We start from the raw sequence: 19787 nt of genomic DNA on the forward strand, positions 1-19787 counted from the left end.
GTACGAAGATATTTAGCGGATAATTCCGGAACATAGTCATCTTCGTAATACAACACGTCAGTGTGTTCAAACGGAACCATTTCTTTCAAAAAACATAACAGGTCCTCTAAACCTGCGTGGCGAACATCAATTTCTCTGAATATAGATTGAGAACTACGGGCATAATCGTAATCTCTCCTTTCATTACGGAAATTACTTCCGTAATAAACTTCCAATGAGACAATCATCGGCGCAATGATAGTCATTTTGTGTATTGTTTGTGTGTGTGTGTATTGTGTGTGTTTGATGATAAGTTATTCAGCCTGTTAAATAGGAAAAAAAAATCCTTGTTATTTGCGGCGACTTTTTTGCGGCGAGCTGCAAATTGGAGGGAATTTTTTTGTCAGAAAAAATTTGGAGGGAAAAAAGAACCATTATTTGCGGCAACATGCATCGCCGAAAAAAAAAAAATTCAACGCTTTGACCGTCTGTTATAAAAAGAAAATGTAAAAGAAAATAAATTACAGATTATTTGCGGCGAGGAGTAAAAAGTATCGCCGCAAAAAAAGGTGGACCCATCTATGACCAGAAAAGCAGTCAAAGAACGTGAAATTTTTTGGCGTTTAGTGGATTATTTGCGGCGACCTCAAAGCGCCGCAAAAAAGGGTCGACGCCTGTTCTGTTTTTTCTTGTAGTGCCACAAATTTTCTCCAATTAGCATAACTCGTTGACAAACGAGTGTAAAGCATAATGCAGGTAAGTATGAACGTATGATAGTAACTACTATTACATAGTGTCCATAGATAGGCTAAAAGCCATTCATATATTGGTGCAAGATATTAATTAAGTCCTTACTAGTTACTTATAAAGTTATAAGGATATATATTCCAATGCTAGTTCAGTTCATAACTAGTATGAAATGAGGTTGTCCCGCACAGATTTTAACTTAATTAATGATCTTAAATTATATGGCTTCTGTCACGTACTACAATCACTCTGTTCATTTTTTTTTTCCAAGTAATTTTAGCAAAATCACATAGGACACGTATATAACACGAGTTTTTGCACCAACATAGAAAATCACACTTTTTGCACGGTAATATGGTTGTTACAATATGATTTAGTATAACTTACCAAAACAGACGTCTTGAACTCGACCCTTAATTCATGCAAACATATTATATATGTTTATATAAAGTAAGTAAAACATCAAACAATTTGCTCTTAAGCACATACTTAAATCCATTCCAATACATTAGATAACTTTATTTTACTTTTCTCAATACTCTCAAAGTCTCTTAAATAAACTGTCATCTTCTATTACTATTTTATTTCATGTAATGTGATTATATCCAATAAAATAACAGAGAGGATAGTTAGATTACAACATGATCTTGAACTTCCTATTCTCTTTAACAAGATGGTTGTATTTTCATTTATTATTCACAGATATAACCATCTCCCTTTTAATCATCTTCATTTTCAACTCTATACTTAATCGAATAACTAGAACGGGCCTAATGATATGGCCCGTTTTCGGTATACTTCCAACATTTGCCTTACATGCATCTAATCTTTATGAATGGGGTAGTGAAAATTTGATAAAATATGGTGGAACTTTTTACTATAGAGGTATGTGGATGGGTGGTACTTTTGGTGTTGTCACAAGTGATCCTCTTAATATTGAATACATGCTCAAAACAAATTTTAAAAACTTCCCAAAAGGGCAAGCTTATAAAGAAAGATTTTATGATTTTCTTGGTGACGGGATCTTTAACGCCGATGATGAGTTGTGGAGGACACAACGTCGTGTGGCTAACTCTGAAATGCATTCGACTCGATTCATTCAATTCTCATTGGAATCGGTTAGAAATCTTGTGCATAACAAGTTGTTGAAGGTTTTAGAGGCTAAAAAAGGGTGTGTTATTGATTTACAAGATGTGCTTCTTCGTTTTACTTTCGATAATACTTGTTCAGTGGCATTTGGTGTCGATTCGGGGTGTTTAGAAGTTGATTTTCCGGAAACGCCCTTTGCAAAGGCGTTTGAGAAAGTAACGTTCGCAACCTTGATGAGGTTTTTAGTCCCTCGTTATATTTGGAAACCGATGAAGTTTTTCAGATTAGGGTTTGAAAACACAATGTATGAATCTGTCAAGATTGTGCATGACTTTTCTGAAAAAACAGTTAGAGAAAGAAAGATGGAATTGTTATCTAACAAGGAGGGTATAATTGGTAATTCAAGGTGTGATCTTTTGTCAAGGCTTATAATTATGGAACAAGATAAAAAAGAAGTCTTTTTTACTGATAAATTGCTTCAAGATTTTTGCATAAGCTTCATTTTAGCAGGTAGAGACACAAGCTCAGTTGGATTATCATGGTTCTTTTGGTTAATTACACAAAACCCGCAAGTCGAAACTCGAATCCTCGATGAAATTCATACTATTTTACAACAACGAGATAAACCGTACAAAGATAATCAAGAAAACATAGTATTTACAGAAGAAGAACTCAAGAAAATGGTGTATTTGCAGGCAGCAATATCCGAATCTTTACGTTTGTACCCTCCCGTTTCATTTGACCACAAACAGCCACGAGAAGACGATGTTTTTCCGGATGGGACCCACATTGGAAAGGGTGCACGAGTCGTTTATTGCATGTATGGTATGGCTAGAATGGAGACCCTTTGGGGTAAAGATTGTCTTGAGTTTAGGCCTGAAAGGTGGATCAAAGATGGTGAGTTTGTAAGCGAAAGCCAATTCAAGTACGCCGTGTTCAATGCGGGCCCACGATTGTGTGTGGGCAAAAAGTTTGCTTATATGCAAATGAAACTGGTGGTTTCTTCAATTTTATTAAGGTATAAAGTGAAATTGGTTGAAGGTCATAAAGTATGTCCAAAACTAAATACTACACTTTACATGAAGTATGGGCTATTGGTTACAATGGAACCTAGGGTGTAAAGATGATTGCTTGATGTTAAGTTGTTTTTGACATCATGGGGTTCCTTGTTTTCTTCTTTATTGTAATGGTTATATATGGAGTTATTTGGATTGTTATTAGGATTCAGTGTCATACATAATATGTAAGATACTGTATTATGGAACTTTATTCCGGTTCTGATCATATTATTCATGTTTTTGTTTGTATCTCAAATTTGTTAGTTAATTAATAAGTTAAATACCTATTTGCACTTGAATGCATTTGAATTTTGGTGTAAATAATATAGAGAGTAATGATACGCCCTATAGGTCGCATCAAAAAACCATCTTCAATTTGCCATTAACCGTAAAGAACAAGCGTCTCCCGTCAGAGTTGGAAACCGGTCTACATTAAAAGGATAAAGTACTTTTGGACGGATGAAGAGCAACGATTGTATGACGAAGAGGTTAATACCCAATGATAGTTGTTCCGGTGCCGTGATCAATGAGCCGGATACAAAGGGCTTGATAGAAACAACCGGGTAGAATTGGCCGGACAGGAATATTTGGATAGTAATTAGATTGCGTCTACACGTAAACCCTTTAGCTTGGACAATTTGTATGCTACCCGGTTGTCAGGACGTGTTTCTCAAAATATTTAGACAGTGTGCACACGATCTGTATGTACCACGTCAGCCCTATTATTCCAAAAGTTTGTTACGCACACAAGTGGTACGTGTGTCACGTCAGCTACTCACGTAACAAATTTTTCGTCTATAAATAACCCTTTGTCATTCATTTCATTATCTTCACACACTATAAACTTACTCTGCATAAATCTATTCTCAAATCCAAGTTTGCTAATTCCGATCATCTCCATTGGATATCATCGCTTAAATATTAATTACTCAATATTGAGTAGATTAATCCTTCGATTGGGTTTGCACGATTGCCAGTTTTAAAACAATCGATTAATCATTTTTCCCCTCAATTACACTCGTACCTGTTATCCTGATAGTTAGGTTCAATCACAGAATGAAACTACTTGCTAGAGTTAGCGATTCGCTGCTAGAATAGCAACATCGTTGAGACGTTTCTGAATTGTAACTACAACAACACCAGTTGATCAAACTATAGCAAATCACACTCTTTATGTGGTAAGACGATTTTTATAATATAATTCATCACTTACCAATAGAGTCGTCTTGAACTGTTCGTGAAGTCATTCACCAACTTAATGGTATTATACAAATTGTGAAATTGTGAAGTTAAACTTGTATTCAGTTGCTGTTCAATTTTACACTAATTACATAAAGTGTCACGCGAATAAGTTAACTCCAAGGGACCAAAGGACAGTATCAATCCGACTATACATTCGTGTTGCACGAGATCCCATTGTACCGTTTATGATTTTAAACCATTGGCTAGCAGGGTCGCACGTATTATCATCGGCTAAACATTTACAAGTGTTTGTAACAATCGTATTTTCAGAGTTTGCGTCCAGGCAAACTTCTTCACCATTATTGATCTTTGATGAAAGGTGTAGTTTAGATGCTGATATGGGTTCCCATTGTGTAGAAGTGTCTGTGCAAATCGTACCTAACTTTACATTATTACCTAATTCATCTGCTTTTAGGCAATAGTTTGTGCCCTTTATTGTTAGCGCCTTGTTTGGTGTGTAATCCCAACCCTCGGCTTCTGAACACGGGCCCAGTCTTAGCGGCTGGAGAAACGATTGGTGTTGCACACACAGCCCCGTTGCAGGATGGAAAATTATTTTATGTTGACTATTTTCTGATAATCCAGGTCCTGCAGCATACAAAAAACGTGTAAATTGACCCGTGACAAATCCATGCAATTTGACCATATTAAACCCATTTGGACCCTCAAGTAGAATAAATTTAAAAGACATGCCTAGATGATTTACCAAGGTTGTTAAAAATCACTAGGAGTACTCGGTCAGAACTTTTAGGGAGTACTCGGCAACTCAGGGAGTACTCGGATGTTGACCAAGTTTGACTTTGACTAATTTTGACCAGGTTTGACCTAGTTTTGACTGATTTTCCCAGTAATCCCAAGTTTTCCCAGATTATCTAGCGAATTTTGACCAAATTTCTAAGTACCAGCCAAGTAATTCCGAATTCTGCAACACTTTACTACCCAAGATATAATCAGATTATTTCACTTAATCCTTGGGTATTATTAAAATAAGCCTTACCTTGAAAAGGAGATTGGATGGCTGCAATCTTTTTCAAAAAACTTGAGTTTCTCGGTTTACGCCAATCCCAATCCAAAACACCAAAAAACTCTTCCATTTCAACATTACCCTGCCTAATATAATAGCTCCCCGCGAGTGTCCATATCGCCCAATCAAGGTCATGATCCGCGACCCAAACCGAAAAACAATTCAAATACCGATTATCAACCTCATTTGTACCCCTTAGATCCACACCCCATTCACTTATAAACAAAGGGTACCCTTCATCCAACAAAAAACCCGATCTTCTCGTTATGTTATAAACCACCCGAGCACATACTTCGTTAGCGTTATCGTTTTTCCAATCTTCATCATTTGAAAAACCATACCAATGAACTTCATACACAATCTTGTTGCTAAATGTTAAACTCATCGGTTGGATTTGAAGAAAGGACAAATCTTTGTCGTAACTTAAACCAGATACGATGACTAGAACGTTAGGGTTCGTTGCATGAACAACTTCTGCACCCTTTTGCATGTATCTGGTTAACAATTAAGATTCAGTATTGATTATATCAAAAGTTGAAGATTTTGAAGGTGTTGTAAGTAATTGATACCTGTACCATATGCTAACGTTTTCTTTGGGCCCACGGAGTTCGTTTCTTAAGCTCATACCAACCACATTGGGTGTGTCTTTGAACATGGTAGCAACTTGGGTGAGACCCGTGAGCCACGTATCCGGGTCGAAATATTCGTCACCAAAAAAGCCGCTGCCGTCAGAATCGCTACAACACCATCCAGGCTTACTTATCTGATTATCTAATATTATCATAACATTGTTCCTATCAAGACTTGCAACCACTTCCTGTGAATTAAAAAATTACATGTCATAGCTATAGATTAATGTTTTAACTTATAACCCTTACTTTGTATTACTCACTGACTCTGTTTTATATCAAACAAACAAAAACAATTTTTGAGAACTTAATATTAATTGAGTTACTAACTTAATCACTTAATTCAGTTTAAGTACCTGGGATTTTTACAGATATACTAGTAAAGTAATTTGAATTCTGTAACTTAATATCCTTTTTTTCATCTGTTTCCCTGATCATACAGTTAACATGTTACATGTAGGTACCCTTAATATGCAATTAAAACAATACGTTATGCAATTAAAAAAAATTAGTTATGCAATTAAAACAATAAGTTAGCTAAAATGTAAAGGGTAAAAATCTTAAGTTAATAAAAAGTATAATGTAAAAGTGAAATTTTTTTTTTTTTTTTTTTTTTTTTTTTTAATTAAGGTGTGTGTTTTTTGTTTAAGGACAATAAACTCGGGAGTATAACATATACAGTAATTTGTATCTGTATGTATATGAATTTAAAAAAAAAAAAAAAAAAAAATTACCTGAAATGCTTTGATGAGTGGAAGATCAATAATCGAAGGATTATTAACTTCAAATCCAGTAATAGCATCAAACAACCCAAGTTTAAGAAATGATTGTTTAACTGTAATAGACCCTAAATTTTTATCCGTGAATAAAAAAAGTGGGTAAGTTAATCTCACACAATTGAATCCCATTTTCAAGATTTTATTAGAGATTACATCAACTGGTTGTTTGCTTAAACCCTCTGCGATCACTGCATCTAGATGACTCGCCCAATTCACACACGACAACTTCACCCTTTTTCCGAATTCTCCGTCGTCGATGATCCACCGTGAGTCCGTCGAGAGCGGCAGTGCTGCCGTGAGACGGTGGTGGAGGACGGTGGTTAAGATGATGAGGAGGAAAGGAAGAGGATATGATGATAATTTCCAGTTCATAATTGGAGTACTTATTTTTGGTTTGCTAAATTTTCCAATTCCCAACTAACAAGATATCAGAATGTTTTGTTATCGGTATGCAAATGCAAATATGCTCTCTTTTTCTGTTTCCATAATTTCAATTTTGGCCCTTATTGTTTTTATTATATTTTTTAAAGAACTTTTTTAACGACAACTTTAATTGTCGTTAACGTACGCTCTTATAAAAGTGTTGTACAATTTAACATAAACCATTATTAGATAGCCCAGTGATTGGGGCCTGAGTTCCTTGCAAGAGGTTTCAGGTTCGAATCCCGTATAGGACAAATATTTAGTGGTGGCCAGGGATAGTTGGAAACAGCTAGGGAGTAATCATGTTGAGTTGCGTACATTAGAGTATGGGGTCGGATTACCCACCCTCCAGATAACTCGAACAGAAAAAACCTTCTTCCTTTTACCTTTTACCTTTTACCTTAATTTAGTAATTGTCACTTTAAAGTCAATATCATATATAGTAATTTATGCAAATTAGTGACACTTCTAAAGTTTGATTTTATAAAGGGACATCTCTTAAAAGGTCAACACATGGTAACAAAAATTCACAAAATGTATCTAAAGTTTGATTTCATTTGTGTATTCATGAATGTGTTAAATAGTATTATTATGAAAATTATGAATTAGCACATTGTATGTGTTTATTTTTAAAAACTAGCATTCAAATGAACTTTTAGAAATTGAAAATATACAACATTATGTGGTGATGTCTTGCTCACGAGCCGCAAGATCTAGATTGGATCTGACGAATTTAAACGGAAAAACCCAAGATCTGATCATGCCATCGTCTTCCTTCACCGATCATCGTAACGCTGAAAAGGTTTCTACAACGTTTTTCATCACCAATTTTCCTCACCATTTTGAAACATCGGATCTACGTTCTCTCTGCGAAAAACACGGTAAAGTTCTCGATGTCTATATTGCTAAGAAACTTTCGAAGGGTGGTTACCGTTTTGCCTTTGTTCGTTTCCTTAATAATTCATCTGTGAAATATATTGAAAGGGCTATCTCGTCGACATGGGTAGGCAATTTTCATATTTATGCTTCTCTAGCCAAGTTTGATAGAACAGATTCGTTGAAACGTAGAAACAGCCAGGGTTTTGGCAATATCCCAAAACCTAATGTATCAGCTCCAAAATCGAACCCTAAGGTTGATCCGGTTAACTTACATGGGAATATGCAGGGGTCATCATACGCATCCTTGGTGGGTGGCTCGAAGGTTCCTATTAACCCTAATGTTCCCATGAAGCAGATTGCTATTGAAGAAGATGAACTCATAATTCTTGAGAATTCTGATTTGATCCTTTTTGGTAAAGCTTCTAACCCTGCTCAAATCCCTTTTCTTCATCGTATTTGGTTTGAGGAGGGGTTCGAGTCTCTGCATATTCAATATATGGGTGGAGCGTGGGTTTGGATTGAATTTCCCAATGTGCTTTCGAGGGATAATTTCAGGAAAAACCTATTGGTCCGTAATTCTTTATCGGAAATTTGTGATTATTCTGATTCTTTTACGGTAAAGGAAAGGGCGATATGGGTGGAAATTATTGGTTTACCAGCTCGTGCTTGGCATTATGATGCTTTTAATAAAATTGCCTTCCACTTTGGTCAGGTTTTATTCCAAGATGCTGAGATCGAAGATAAGAAGAGTATTGGTAAGGTTTGTATTATTACAACTAATCTTGACCCGATTGTTGAACGTCTTAAGGTTTCGGTTCAGAATAAGGAATACACTGTACTTATCAAAGAAGCTGAAGATTGGTGTCCAAAAATTCTTAAGGTTGTGAATGATTCTCAGTATGGACATTCTGATGACGACAGGGTTCCTAATGAGGACAACTCTAATGCCTCTAGTAACGGTGATCTGGAGGATGGGGAATTTGTTAATGATTCTTTTGATTTCTCTTATTTTGTTCCCCCTTATGTTGAAGAACCGGAGGACATACCCCCTGCTAAGGATGATGGTAAAAATGAGAAAGCAGAATCTGACGGTTATTCGACTAAGTCTAAAAAACGTAATGATTCTGGTCAGAAAACTAAAGACAAGGCTGTCTCCGTGGATAGTGTCAGGAATGCTTCACCAAGCAAGCTCGATTCAGACCGTACACAATCGTCTTCTATTCCTGTTCCACCGGGATTCAATGGATATCGGTATTACTCTCCCAAATTCTCTTCAGGGGAGCCTGTGTTTTCCTCTGATTCTAATATTAAAGCAGGCTCACCGGATGCAAAGAAAGCGGAGGAGATTTTGTTAGAACAACTTGATGGGTATATTGCTATCGGTAACTCATTGGGTTACGATATGAAAGGATGCCAGGAAGATCTTAAAGCGATGTTATCTAGAATGGGTGCAATGAAACCTGTTTAATGAATACATTATCTATCAACATTGGTGGAGGGGTGAAACAAAAACAAAAGCAATCTTGGATTCGGAATCTTTGTAATGATTTTAAAGTTTCGGTTTTAGGTATGCAAGAGACGAAGATGTTGCAATTAGATTTGTTCATTGTTCGGTCGTTTTGGGGTAATTCTTCTTTTGATGTGGCTACTTCGAGTGCTAGAGGTAGGTCCGGTGGTCTCCTTACTATATGGGATCCTTCGTGTTTCCATAAAAATCGGGTTCTTTCTTTTAATAACGTTCTTATTGTAGATGGTCATCTTTCTGGTAGCTCTTCTCCTTGTTATATTTTGAACGTATATGCTCCTCAAGAGCGTGTTGCTAAGCGGCAGTTGTGGTCATTTATTTCTGATTTTATGTCTTCGCATCCCGGAAATTATATGGTGTTCGGTGACTTTAATTCGGTTAGATCAGCTAACGAAAGGCATGGTTCCATGTTTTGCTCTCTATCTGCTGCGGATTTCAACCATTTTATTTCCTCTTCTAGACTGATTGACTACCCGTTGGGTGGTAGAGCTTATACTCGTTATAGCAAATGGTGTGATTCCCGGGCTAAACTCGATCGTTTTTTGATTTCAGATGGTTTAGTGGACTTTTTTCCGGATCTTAATGGTCGTGTGTTACCTAATCTATGGTCGGACCATTGTCCTATAATTTTATTTAATGATCATGTGGACTATGGCCCTTCACCATTTAAGCTCTTCTCTTCATGGTTCAATATGAGTGGTTTTGATAAGGTGGTTAAAGATGCATGGGTCAACCCTGCATTATTGAGCATGTGCATGGGTAAAAACCCTTTTGTGGTGTTTAAAGACAAATTGAAGTTTGTGAAATCAGAATTGAAAAATGGCAGGCTACCATGAGGCAGCATCAAGGCATCGAAAAAAGAAATATTATGGTGCGTATTGAGGAGATTGATGAGGAGATTGCTAATGGTGGGGATAACATTACTCTATCTTCTCGCAGGTTAAATGCTATCAAGGAGTTAACTTCTATTGAGAAGGTGGAAACTTTGGACGTTGCCCAAAAAAACCGTAAATTATGGGCCAGATTCGGGGACGAAAACTCATCATTTTTTCACTCGGCTATCAAAAAGAAACGCAGAAAGCTTGCGGTTACGGGGGTGAATTCGAATGGTGAATGGGTTTCTTCACCTCCGCAAGTCAAACGCATTTTCCTGGATTTTTTTAAAGAGAAGTTTAGGCGTGTACCTTCGGTTCGCATTAATAATCCTAGCTCTCATTTCAAAAAGTTGACTGTTGCTCAAGCCGATTGTTTGGAAGCCCCCTTCTCAGAAGCTGAGATTAAAATGGCTATTTGGGAGTGTGGTGATGATAAAGCTCCTGGACCTGACGGGTTCTCTTTTCGTTTCATCAAGCACTTTTGGGATTTGGTTAAATCCGATGTCTTTGCATTTGTTCAGAACTTTCATTCTTCAGGTTTTATCCCTAGAGGATGTAATTCCTCTTTTTTTACTTTGGTTCCGAAGGTGGATAATCCTCTTGTGGTTAAGGATTATAGACCGATAAGCTTAATTGGCATTCAATATAAAATTCTCTCCAAATTGCTTGCCATACGGTTATCTAAGGTCATTGATTGTGTCATTAGCAAAGAGCAATCGGCTTTTATCAAAGGTCGTCAAATTCTTGACGGGCCTTTAATTATCAACGAACTAGTGAATTGGTGCAATAGAAAGAAGAAGAAGGCTATGCTTCTCAAGGTGGATTTTGAAAAGGCCTTTGATTCTATCAGTTGGGATTTCTTACTTTCGATGCTTGAATTCTTAGGCTTCAGGCGTAGATGGATATGGTGGATCAAAGGATGCCTTATGTCCTCTTTTGCCTCGGTCTTAGTTAATGGGAGCCCTTCGGAGGAATTCAAAATCGATAGAGGCCTTCGTCAAGGTGATCCTCTATCTCCCTTTCTTTTCATCATTTGTATGGAAGGGTTACATGGTGCTATTTTGGATGCCATTGATAATAATCACTTCAAAGGCCTCACGATTGGGAATGTGGATGCCTCGGTTCATATCTCTCATTGTTTCTTTGCGGATGATGCATTGTTTATTGGAGAATGGAATGATGTGAATATTCGGAACCTCATTTATATTTTGGGTTGTTTTTTCTTGGTTTCTGGCTTGCAACTCAATATTCATAAGTCGAACCTTATTGGTCTTGGTATTCCAAATTCGGAAGTGAGCAGGATGGCGGCGGAGTTAGGGTGTAGAGTTGCGGATCTTCCCTTTACTTATCTTGGCATTCCAGTAGGTGCTAATATGAATCTCATCTCTTCTTGGGATCCCATCTTTGACAAGGTTAAAACTCGTCTTGGCAAGTGGAAAATTAAGCTTCTTTCTTATGGTGGCCGTCTTACTTTAGTCAAGTCAGTTCTTGGAGCTCTTGGTACTTACTTCTTTTCGTTGTTTAAAGCACCAAAAGGGGTTCTTAAAACCCTTGAATCCATCCGGGCTAACTTCCTTTGGGGTGGCTCTCAAGATGATCGGAAAATTCATTGGGTCAAGTGGGATGACTTATGCAAATCTAAAGAGAAAGGTGGTCTTGGTGTGGTTCGGCTCGAGTCACTTAATAATGCTCTTTTGTACAAATGGAGGTGGCGGTATGTTTCTTGCAAAGAATGGCCATGGGTCAAGACTCTTCAAGCAATTCATGGTGATCAACCGGACGGTTTCAATCCCGTCATTAAGGCTTCGGTTTCGGGTACGTGGGCTAATATTAATCGTTTCTTTGTTAAGCTTCATTTGATAAAACCTTCTGTTTATTCTTCTTTAGCCATTAAGGTTGGAATTGGGTCTAGCACTCCCTTTTGGACAGCTTGTTGGTTAAATGGTACCATTTTACGGGACTGTTTTCCACGGTTATATGCCCTTGAATCTGTTAAGAATTGCATGGTTTCGGAGAGGTTGTTTAATGGCAGTTTGGTTTGGTATTGGCGTCGCCCCATTCGATCAGGGGCTGAATATCAGCAACTCACGGACCTTCAAGCTTTAATCGGACAGTTTCATCTTTCTGAGGCTCCGGACACCTGGACCTGTTCGTTGTCTTCAAATGGCAACTTTTCTGTCTCCGCAATTCGCAAATTGCTAGACACAGATAACATGGGAGCCTGGCCTACTCATTGGTGCAAGGTGGTTCCGCCTAAAGTCAATTTCTTTCTTTGGCGCCTCCGGCTTGATCGTCTCCCGGATATGTGTAATCTGCTTGATCGTGGCATCGATACATCAAGTCTTCTTTGTTATTCATGCAGAATTCAAGTCGAGGACATCAATCATGTTTTTTTCAGTTGTGATGTAGCTGAGCAAGTGTGGTCCTTTATCGCTAGATGGCTTGATGTAAATCTTCCAAAATGGCAATGTTTTGAAGATATGTGGCAATGGGTGATGTTATCGTCTCAGAATGCGGCTAAAGTTCTTATTACGGAAGTGGTGTGTTATGCATCTCTTTGGACTCTATGGCGTTTTCGGAATGGGCTCATTTTCAATCCCGGCAGTTTTAAGAAAAGTCATGTTATTGATACGATTGTATTGTATTCTTTTGATTGGCTTTCATCTCGTTATAAGAAAGCCAATCTAAATTGGAACGTTTGGTTACAATTTCCGTTAATGTCTTTGTAATTTTCTAGCGTCTCGCTAGCTTTTTTAATAAATTTTCGGCCGTTCAAAAAAAAAAAGATAGTTAAAAGCTTGTTTGATTGATTTTAATATGAAAGTTGAGATTTTGTTTAAGAAAAGTGATACTTGAAATGGATGTAGGGGGAGTAGAAGCTAACAGAGATGGTTCATAAATGATCAAACCTAATGGGTAGAAAGTTTGAGTGATAGATTTTGGGGAAAAGGAATGTTCGATTGTTTTATCTCCGTTAATTATGCAAATTCTATCAAAATCTAAATTAATGAGGATGTAAAATAATCGGAGGATTAATATACTCAACGGATTAAGTAATTAATATCTTAGGCAATGCATTCCGATTGAAGCAATCGAAATTTATGAACCCTAGGTCTAAGACTTGATTTCTACAAAGTAAGGTTATAGTGTAAGTGAAGATGTCCATACGAATGACAATAAAGTTTTATATAGCCAAGAAAGTTTGTTACATGAGCATGACTGGCGTGTCACACGTACCACTCATGTGTATAACAAACTTTCCGAAATAAACGGGCTTACGTGGCATACACGCTTCACTCATTTGCACACTGCCGGATTTTTGGGGCTTAAATTACTGGCTACCGGATAGCGCGTAGAATGCTCAAGAAGAAGGACTTACCTGTAGCATTGCCTAATATTCTTCTGTTCCTATAAGACATTCAAGCAAAACCTATCAAGATATCAAAACACGCGTTTTTAGATACAACATAAACTTCATCCACCGAACTACTTCTTACCCACAAGCTTCTTACTAGTTGATGTCCACTCCGTGTTCCGGTTAAAAACATGACTGTATCCGGTAAATGGAAGACGTATAATCAATACTTTTATTTATAAACTTTCTGATACAATCCTTAGGGAAAATAAAAATATAGAAATAAATGCATCAATGTATATATTGAATTTTGTTTTCAGTGTGTCTTCAAATGTACAATCTTCATATATACTTTCATAGTTTTATCCTAACATACCGACTCCAATGGTTTCCAGGATATAATCAATCGGACTATGCGATACGGCTGCACCCAACCTTGTGCTGTTTATGATTTTAAACCATTGACTAGCAGGGTCACACATGTTGTCATTGGCTAAACATTTACAAGTATTTGTAACAATTGTGTTTTCCGAATCCACATCCATACAAACACTTGTACCATTATTGATCTTGGATGAAAGATGTAGTTTTGAAGCTGATATTGGTTCCCATTGTGAAGAAGTGTCTGTGCAAATAATGCCTAATTTTGATTTTTTCCCAACTCCATCTGCTTGTAGGCAATAGTATGTACCCTTTATAGTTAGTGTCTTTTTGGGGGTGTAATCCCAACGTTCAGCCTCAGAACATGGACCCAATGTTAGTGGCTTGAAGAAAGACGTTCGTTGCACACATAGCCCTGTCGCTGGATGGAAGATGAGTTTGTGTGGGCGGGATTTTGAAAGACCGGGTCCTGCAGAGTATATAAAATCTTGTATTGAGTAAAACTCGGTCAGAAGTTGCTTTAACCCAAGATGGGTCAGAAACTTCTCTAGCCTAATACATGGGTCTAAAATACATGGGTCTAAAAACTGTAAGACTGGTCGGTTGGGTCAGGGGTCATAATTTAATATGAGGAAAATTCTAGCAACATTCCTCGCCTTAGGGTTGTCAGGATTATCGTTATGGTGCAAAAAAGACTTGTACATGTTAATAAACGTCATGTAAAAATCAACATGAGAAATACTAGAATTACAAATTTTTTACAAACAAACATACACAAAGTGACATGGCACAAGTGTTCGACCAATCAAATCACATTCTTTTTTCTCTTTCATACCCCTCCATCGTTAGTCGAGATCATTTTGTAACTTTCTTTTTGAAAACTTTTGTATGTCTAACATATGTCGTTCAAAATCAACCGTTTTGTACAACAAATTACATTAATGCATCTTAAGAACTGTCATTATAAAAATTGTATATTTACATGGAAAATTCATTATACAAAGTGAAACAAACTACTTTAAAAAAAATATATTATTATCTTTTGAAAATAAGACTATGGATTTTATATTATGTTGCAATGATATTGTTCTATCTCAAAAAAACAAAAAATGATTTATCATGTTTTATGTATTGAGTATACACTTTCTGTAACTATTAGCCTTTTGACATGTACCCTTTAACCAGTTAGAATGCAAACATAACTTAGAATCAAGCCATTAATTAGTTAACAAATTGAAATTGCAAGTAAAATGCTAACTTACCCTGAAATGGAGACTGGATGGCTGATATCTTCTGCAAGAAACTTGAATTCCTTGCTTCACACCAATCATAATCCAAAACACCATAAAACTCTTCCATTCCAACTACACCTTCCCTAAAATAATAACTCCCAACGAGCGTCCACAATGCCCAATCAAGGTCATGATCAGCGGCCCACGCAATGAAACAATTCAGGTACCTATTGTCATTCTCATTTGTACCCCTTTGATCTACACCCCATTCACTTACAAACAATGGGTAACCTTTATCCAACAAAAAACCTGATCTTTTCATTATATCATCAACAACCCGACCACATACTTGATTAGGGTTGCCCGTTTTCCAATCTTCACCGTTAGAAAATCCGTACCAATGAACTTCAAATACTAACTTGTTACTAAATGTTAAGTTCACAGGTTGGGCTTGAATAAACGAAAGATCTTTGTCGTAGCTCAAGCCCGATAGTATGACTAGAGCATTTGGGTTCGCTGCATGAACTACTTCCGCGCCTTTTTGCATGTACCTAGTTCATTATGACGTAAAACAAGTACGTCTCAGGATAAGTGTCCACTATTTTTTTTTATTTTTTTTGAACGGCGAATTTGCATCAGCGAATCATTTATTTCAACGACCCTCATCATTTGTACCCACACACGCTATAGGAAACTCCTACCCGGGTTGCTTGGCAACTAATCGCGGGACCTGGGTTGCTTGGCAACTAATCGCAGGAAATTGGAGATAAGTGTCCACTATTGACTTTTTAAAATTTATCCTAGTTGACTGTAAATATTTTTATGTGTGTTGTATAATATTTGATGAAAACTATATGAATGAAATGAGTTTTAAATGTGTTTTCATTAAAATAATTTTTATCAAATACGGAGTATTATATAACGCAAATAAAAATATTTACGGTCCAATATTGACAAGGAATGATTTTGATAAGTCAATAGTGGACACTTATAATCGGATGAATGGAGTACTAAACTACCAAAATTGACGCTTGAGGATGTTAAGTATGATATTACCTATACCAAACGCTAACATTTTGTTTAGGCCCGCGAAGTTCATTCCTTAAGCTCATACCAACCACGTTTGTTGAGTTGTTGAACAGGGTGGCAACTTTGGTTAGACCTTTGAGCCATAGATCAGGGTCAAAGTATTGGTCACCAAAGAAGCCATTACCATCAAAATCACTACAACACCATCCTGGCTTGCCTATATGATTGTCTAATATTATCATCACATTGTTTCTATCAAGACTTGCAACCACTTCCTGTGAAATAAAATAATAAAATATTTAAGTTTATCTTTAGGCATATGCAGTAGTATTACTAATTAACAATATTCCTTAGATAATTGTTGGTGCTTTTTGTGTACTCTAACCATATATATCAAAAGTCTTGTTTTAAATTATCCATTCTTTAATGACTTGATTGATACCTTAGTTTGTTCCATTCTTATATACTTTAATCGTGTGATTATTTCTACCATTTCTTAAATATTGGGTTAGAAGACATACCAAATTTTACATAATTTTGAAATTATAGTTTAGAAAATTAAACAATCATAATCAGGATTATACTTGCTTACAAACTTTTATAAGCTATAGCCTATAAGGGGTAGATAGATAATGTTTTCCATTGTTAATGCTACTAGGGAGCGTGAGCATTTTAACTAAGATGTACACGACCTAACAGGGTATCACGCAACCGTTTGTGTGATGGTTTTGAACTTTATTCGACCATCCTAAGATATTTATCCATCAAATTTTGAACCTGAGTTAACCTTAACGACAACTTATCGATGATCGCTATTCACCAGCTAGCCACTAAACCCTTCTTGGAGATGATTTAAAGACACATTAGAAAAGTTATATTAAATACAAATTTAGATAGTTGTTTTTGGTTTCTTTGATCATCAATGAATTATTAATTAAGAATTAATTAATTCGACCAACTATATGTAGTTGACAAATATAAAGATAAGATAATCGTCATCATACCAATAATCATAATCAACTCGATCTTATCTTACTAGATATATAGGCGTAATTGATAGTACTATACTATTATCAACTGAAAGTAGCTCATTCATAGTTTACTTAACAATAATATAATTTACTTAACAATTGTATGTTTGCTTTAAGACTTTGAGTCTTTGACATATATTAAACTTTAAAGTTATATAAAAAAATACCATGAACTTATTAAGTATTAACCAGATCCTCGAATGATGTTTGTATAAAGTTTTATATATTTAGCGTCGTTAATCAATTTGTATAAAATCATAAAGTTAGTTACATTCTTTGAATAAAAGATGCAATATTTAAATAGTTAATTACCTGAAAAGCCTTGATAAGTGGAAGGTCAAGAATGGAAGGATTATTAGCTTGAAATCCAGCAATGGACTCAATCAACCCAAGTTTTTTAAGCGATTGTCGAACTGTAATCGACCCTAAAGTGTTATTAGTAAATAAGAAAATCGGGTATGTTAGCCTCACACAATTAAATCCCATTTTCAAGATTTTTTTAGAGATCACGTCCACCGGTTGTTTGCTTAGACCCTCTGCAACCACTACGTCTAGATGACTCACCCAATTTACGCACGATAACTTCACCCTTTCTCCGCCTTTTCCATCGTCCACAATCCATCGTGAGTTCGTGGAGAGCGGTAGTGCGGCGGTGTGGTGGTGGTTGATGGTGGCAAAAAGAATCAAGAGGAAAATAAGAGATGGTGAAAAACTACAACTCATGTTTGATTGTATGTTGTTTTACACATATTTGGAGATGTATATATATGTTTTTGATTGTGAATTATAATCATGAATGACTTTATGGATACTCCATTAAGGTATGGTAATCTATTGTGAAAGGACAATTTTGTCCTTGTAATTTACCGAAAATCCCAATATAAAATGCTTCTATGTCGTGGATGAATAGTTTTTAAAACATGTGTAAGTAAAAGTTGTATATTTAGGCCATTCCTATCTTGTATGAAAGGGGGCGTTAATCATGGTGAGCGATTGGCGGATATAGAAAGCAATCTATGAGAGTGCGGACGAATTATTAAAGATCTTAGAATTGTTTGTGACTCGATTTAATGGCGGAAAACACTAAAATGAGGATCAATCGAATAACGGGTCGTATTGGGGTCGAGTGAATCAAACCAAGAGTGTAGAACTAGATTAGATCGACTTCTAACAGTGTTATTCGTTGGGTATGGTGTGTAGGGAACGACTGGAACGAATGGACACAGCTTATGAAATGTCCCGTTCTTATTGATTAAAAACGTTCCATATTAATTGATTTCGTTGCGAGGTTTTGACCTCTATATGAGACGTTTTTCAAAGACTGCATTCATTTTAAAACAAACCATAACCTTTATTTCATCAATAAAGGTTTAAAAAGCTTTACGTAGATTATCAAATAATGATAATCTAAAATATCATGTTTACACACGACCATTACATAATGGTTTACAATACAAATATGTTACAACAAAATAAGTTTCTTAAATGCAGTTTTTACACAATATCATACAAGCATGGACTCCAAATCTCGTCCTTATTTAAGTATGCGACAGCGGAAGCTCTTAATAATCACCTGAGAATAAACATGCTTAAAACGTCAACAAAAATGTTGGTGAGTTATAGGTTTAACCTATATATATCAAATCATAATAATAGACCACAAGATTTTATATTTCAATACACATCCCATACATAGAGATAAAAATCATTCATATGGTGAACACCTGGTAACCGACATTAACAAGATGCATATATAAGAATATCCCCATCATTCCGGGACACCCTTCGGATATGATATAAATTTCGAAGTACTAAAGCATCCGGTACTTTGGATGGGGCTTGTTGGGCCCGATAGATCTATCTTTAGGATTCGCGTCAATTAGGGTGTCTGTTCCCTAATTCTTAGATTACCACACTTAATAAAAAGGGGCATATTCGATTTCGATAATTCAACCATAGAATGTAGTTTCACGTACTTGTGTCTATTTTGTAAATCATTTATAAAACCTGCATGTATTCTCATCCCAAAAATATTAGATTTTAAAAGTGGGACTATAACTCACTTTCACAGATTTTTACTTCGTCGGGAAGTAAGACTTGGCCACTGGTTGATTCACGAACCTATAACAATATATACATATATATCAAAGTATGTTCAAAATATATTTACAACACTTTTAATATATTTTGATGTTTTAAGTTTATTAAGTCAGCTGTCCTCGTTAGTAACCTACAACTAGTTGTCCACAGTTAGATATACAAAAATAAATCGATAAATATTATCTTGAATCAATCCACGACCCAGTGTATACGTATCTCAGTATTGATCACAACTCAAACTATACATATTTTGGAATCAACATCAACCCTGTATAGCTAACTCCAACATTCACATATAGAGTGTCTATGGTTGTTCCGAAATATATATAGATGTGTCGACATGATAGGTCGAAACATTGTATACGTGTCTATGGTATCTCAAGATTACATAATATACAATACAAGTTGAT

The 19787-nt window shown here is 36.1% G+C and overlaps 4 protein-coding genes across 4 annotated transcripts; 2 read left to right on the forward strand and 2 right to left on the reverse strand.

Annotated features, from left to right (window-relative positions):
- Positions 1-729: 729 nt before the first annotated feature.
- On the forward strand, positions 730-2936 carry LOC139860178 (cytochrome P450 86B1-like). Its single transcript, XM_071848949.1, has 2 exons — positions 730-735; positions 1356-2936. The coding sequence occupies exons 1-2, from the start codon at positions 730-732 to the stop codon at positions 2934-2936; spliced, it is 1587 nt and encodes a 528-aa protein (XP_071705050.1).
- Positions 2937-4079: 1143 nt separating this feature from the next.
- LOC139858159 (glycosyl hydrolase 5 family protein-like) lies at positions 4080-6969 on the reverse strand. The gene is made up of 4 exons (XM_071847009.1): positions 6503-6969; positions 5709-5956; positions 5113-5633; positions 4080-4703 (listed from the first exon to the last, which is right to left on the reverse strand). The coding sequence occupies exons 1-4, from the start codon at positions 6917-6919 to the stop codon at positions 4213-4215; spliced, it is 1677 nt and encodes a 558-aa protein (XP_071703110.1). The 5' UTR covers positions 6920-6969; the 3' UTR covers positions 4080-4212.
- A 2347-nt stretch (positions 6970-9316) lies between these two features.
- On the forward strand, positions 9317-10210 carry LOC139860179 (uncharacterized). Its single transcript, XM_071848950.1, has one exon. The coding sequence runs from the start codon at positions 9317-9319 to the stop codon at positions 10208-10210; it is 894 nt and encodes a 297-aa protein (XP_071705051.1).
- A 3646-nt stretch (positions 10211-13856) lies between these two features.
- On the reverse strand, positions 13857-18000 carry LOC139860180 (glycosyl hydrolase 5 family protein-like). Its single transcript, XM_071848951.1, has 4 exons — positions 17590-18000; positions 16274-16521; positions 15248-15768; positions 13857-14454 (listed from the first exon to the last, which is right to left on the reverse strand). Exons 1-4 carry the CDS (start codon positions 17998-18000, stop codon positions 13967-13969), a joined length of 1668 nt encoding a protein of 555 aa, XP_071705052.1. The 3' UTR covers positions 13857-13966.
- Positions 18001-19787: the final 1787 nt, after the last annotated feature.

Source organism: Rutidosis leptorrhynchoides, chromosome 7, assembly GCF_046630445.1.
Source record: "Rutidosis leptorrhynchoides isolate AG116_Rl617_1_P2 chromosome 7, CSIRO_AGI_Rlap_v1, whole genome shotgun sequence".
In the NCBI taxonomy this organism is placed as follows: domain Eukaryota; kingdom Viridiplantae; phylum Streptophyta; class Magnoliopsida; order Asterales; family Asteraceae; genus Rutidosis; species Rutidosis leptorrhynchoides.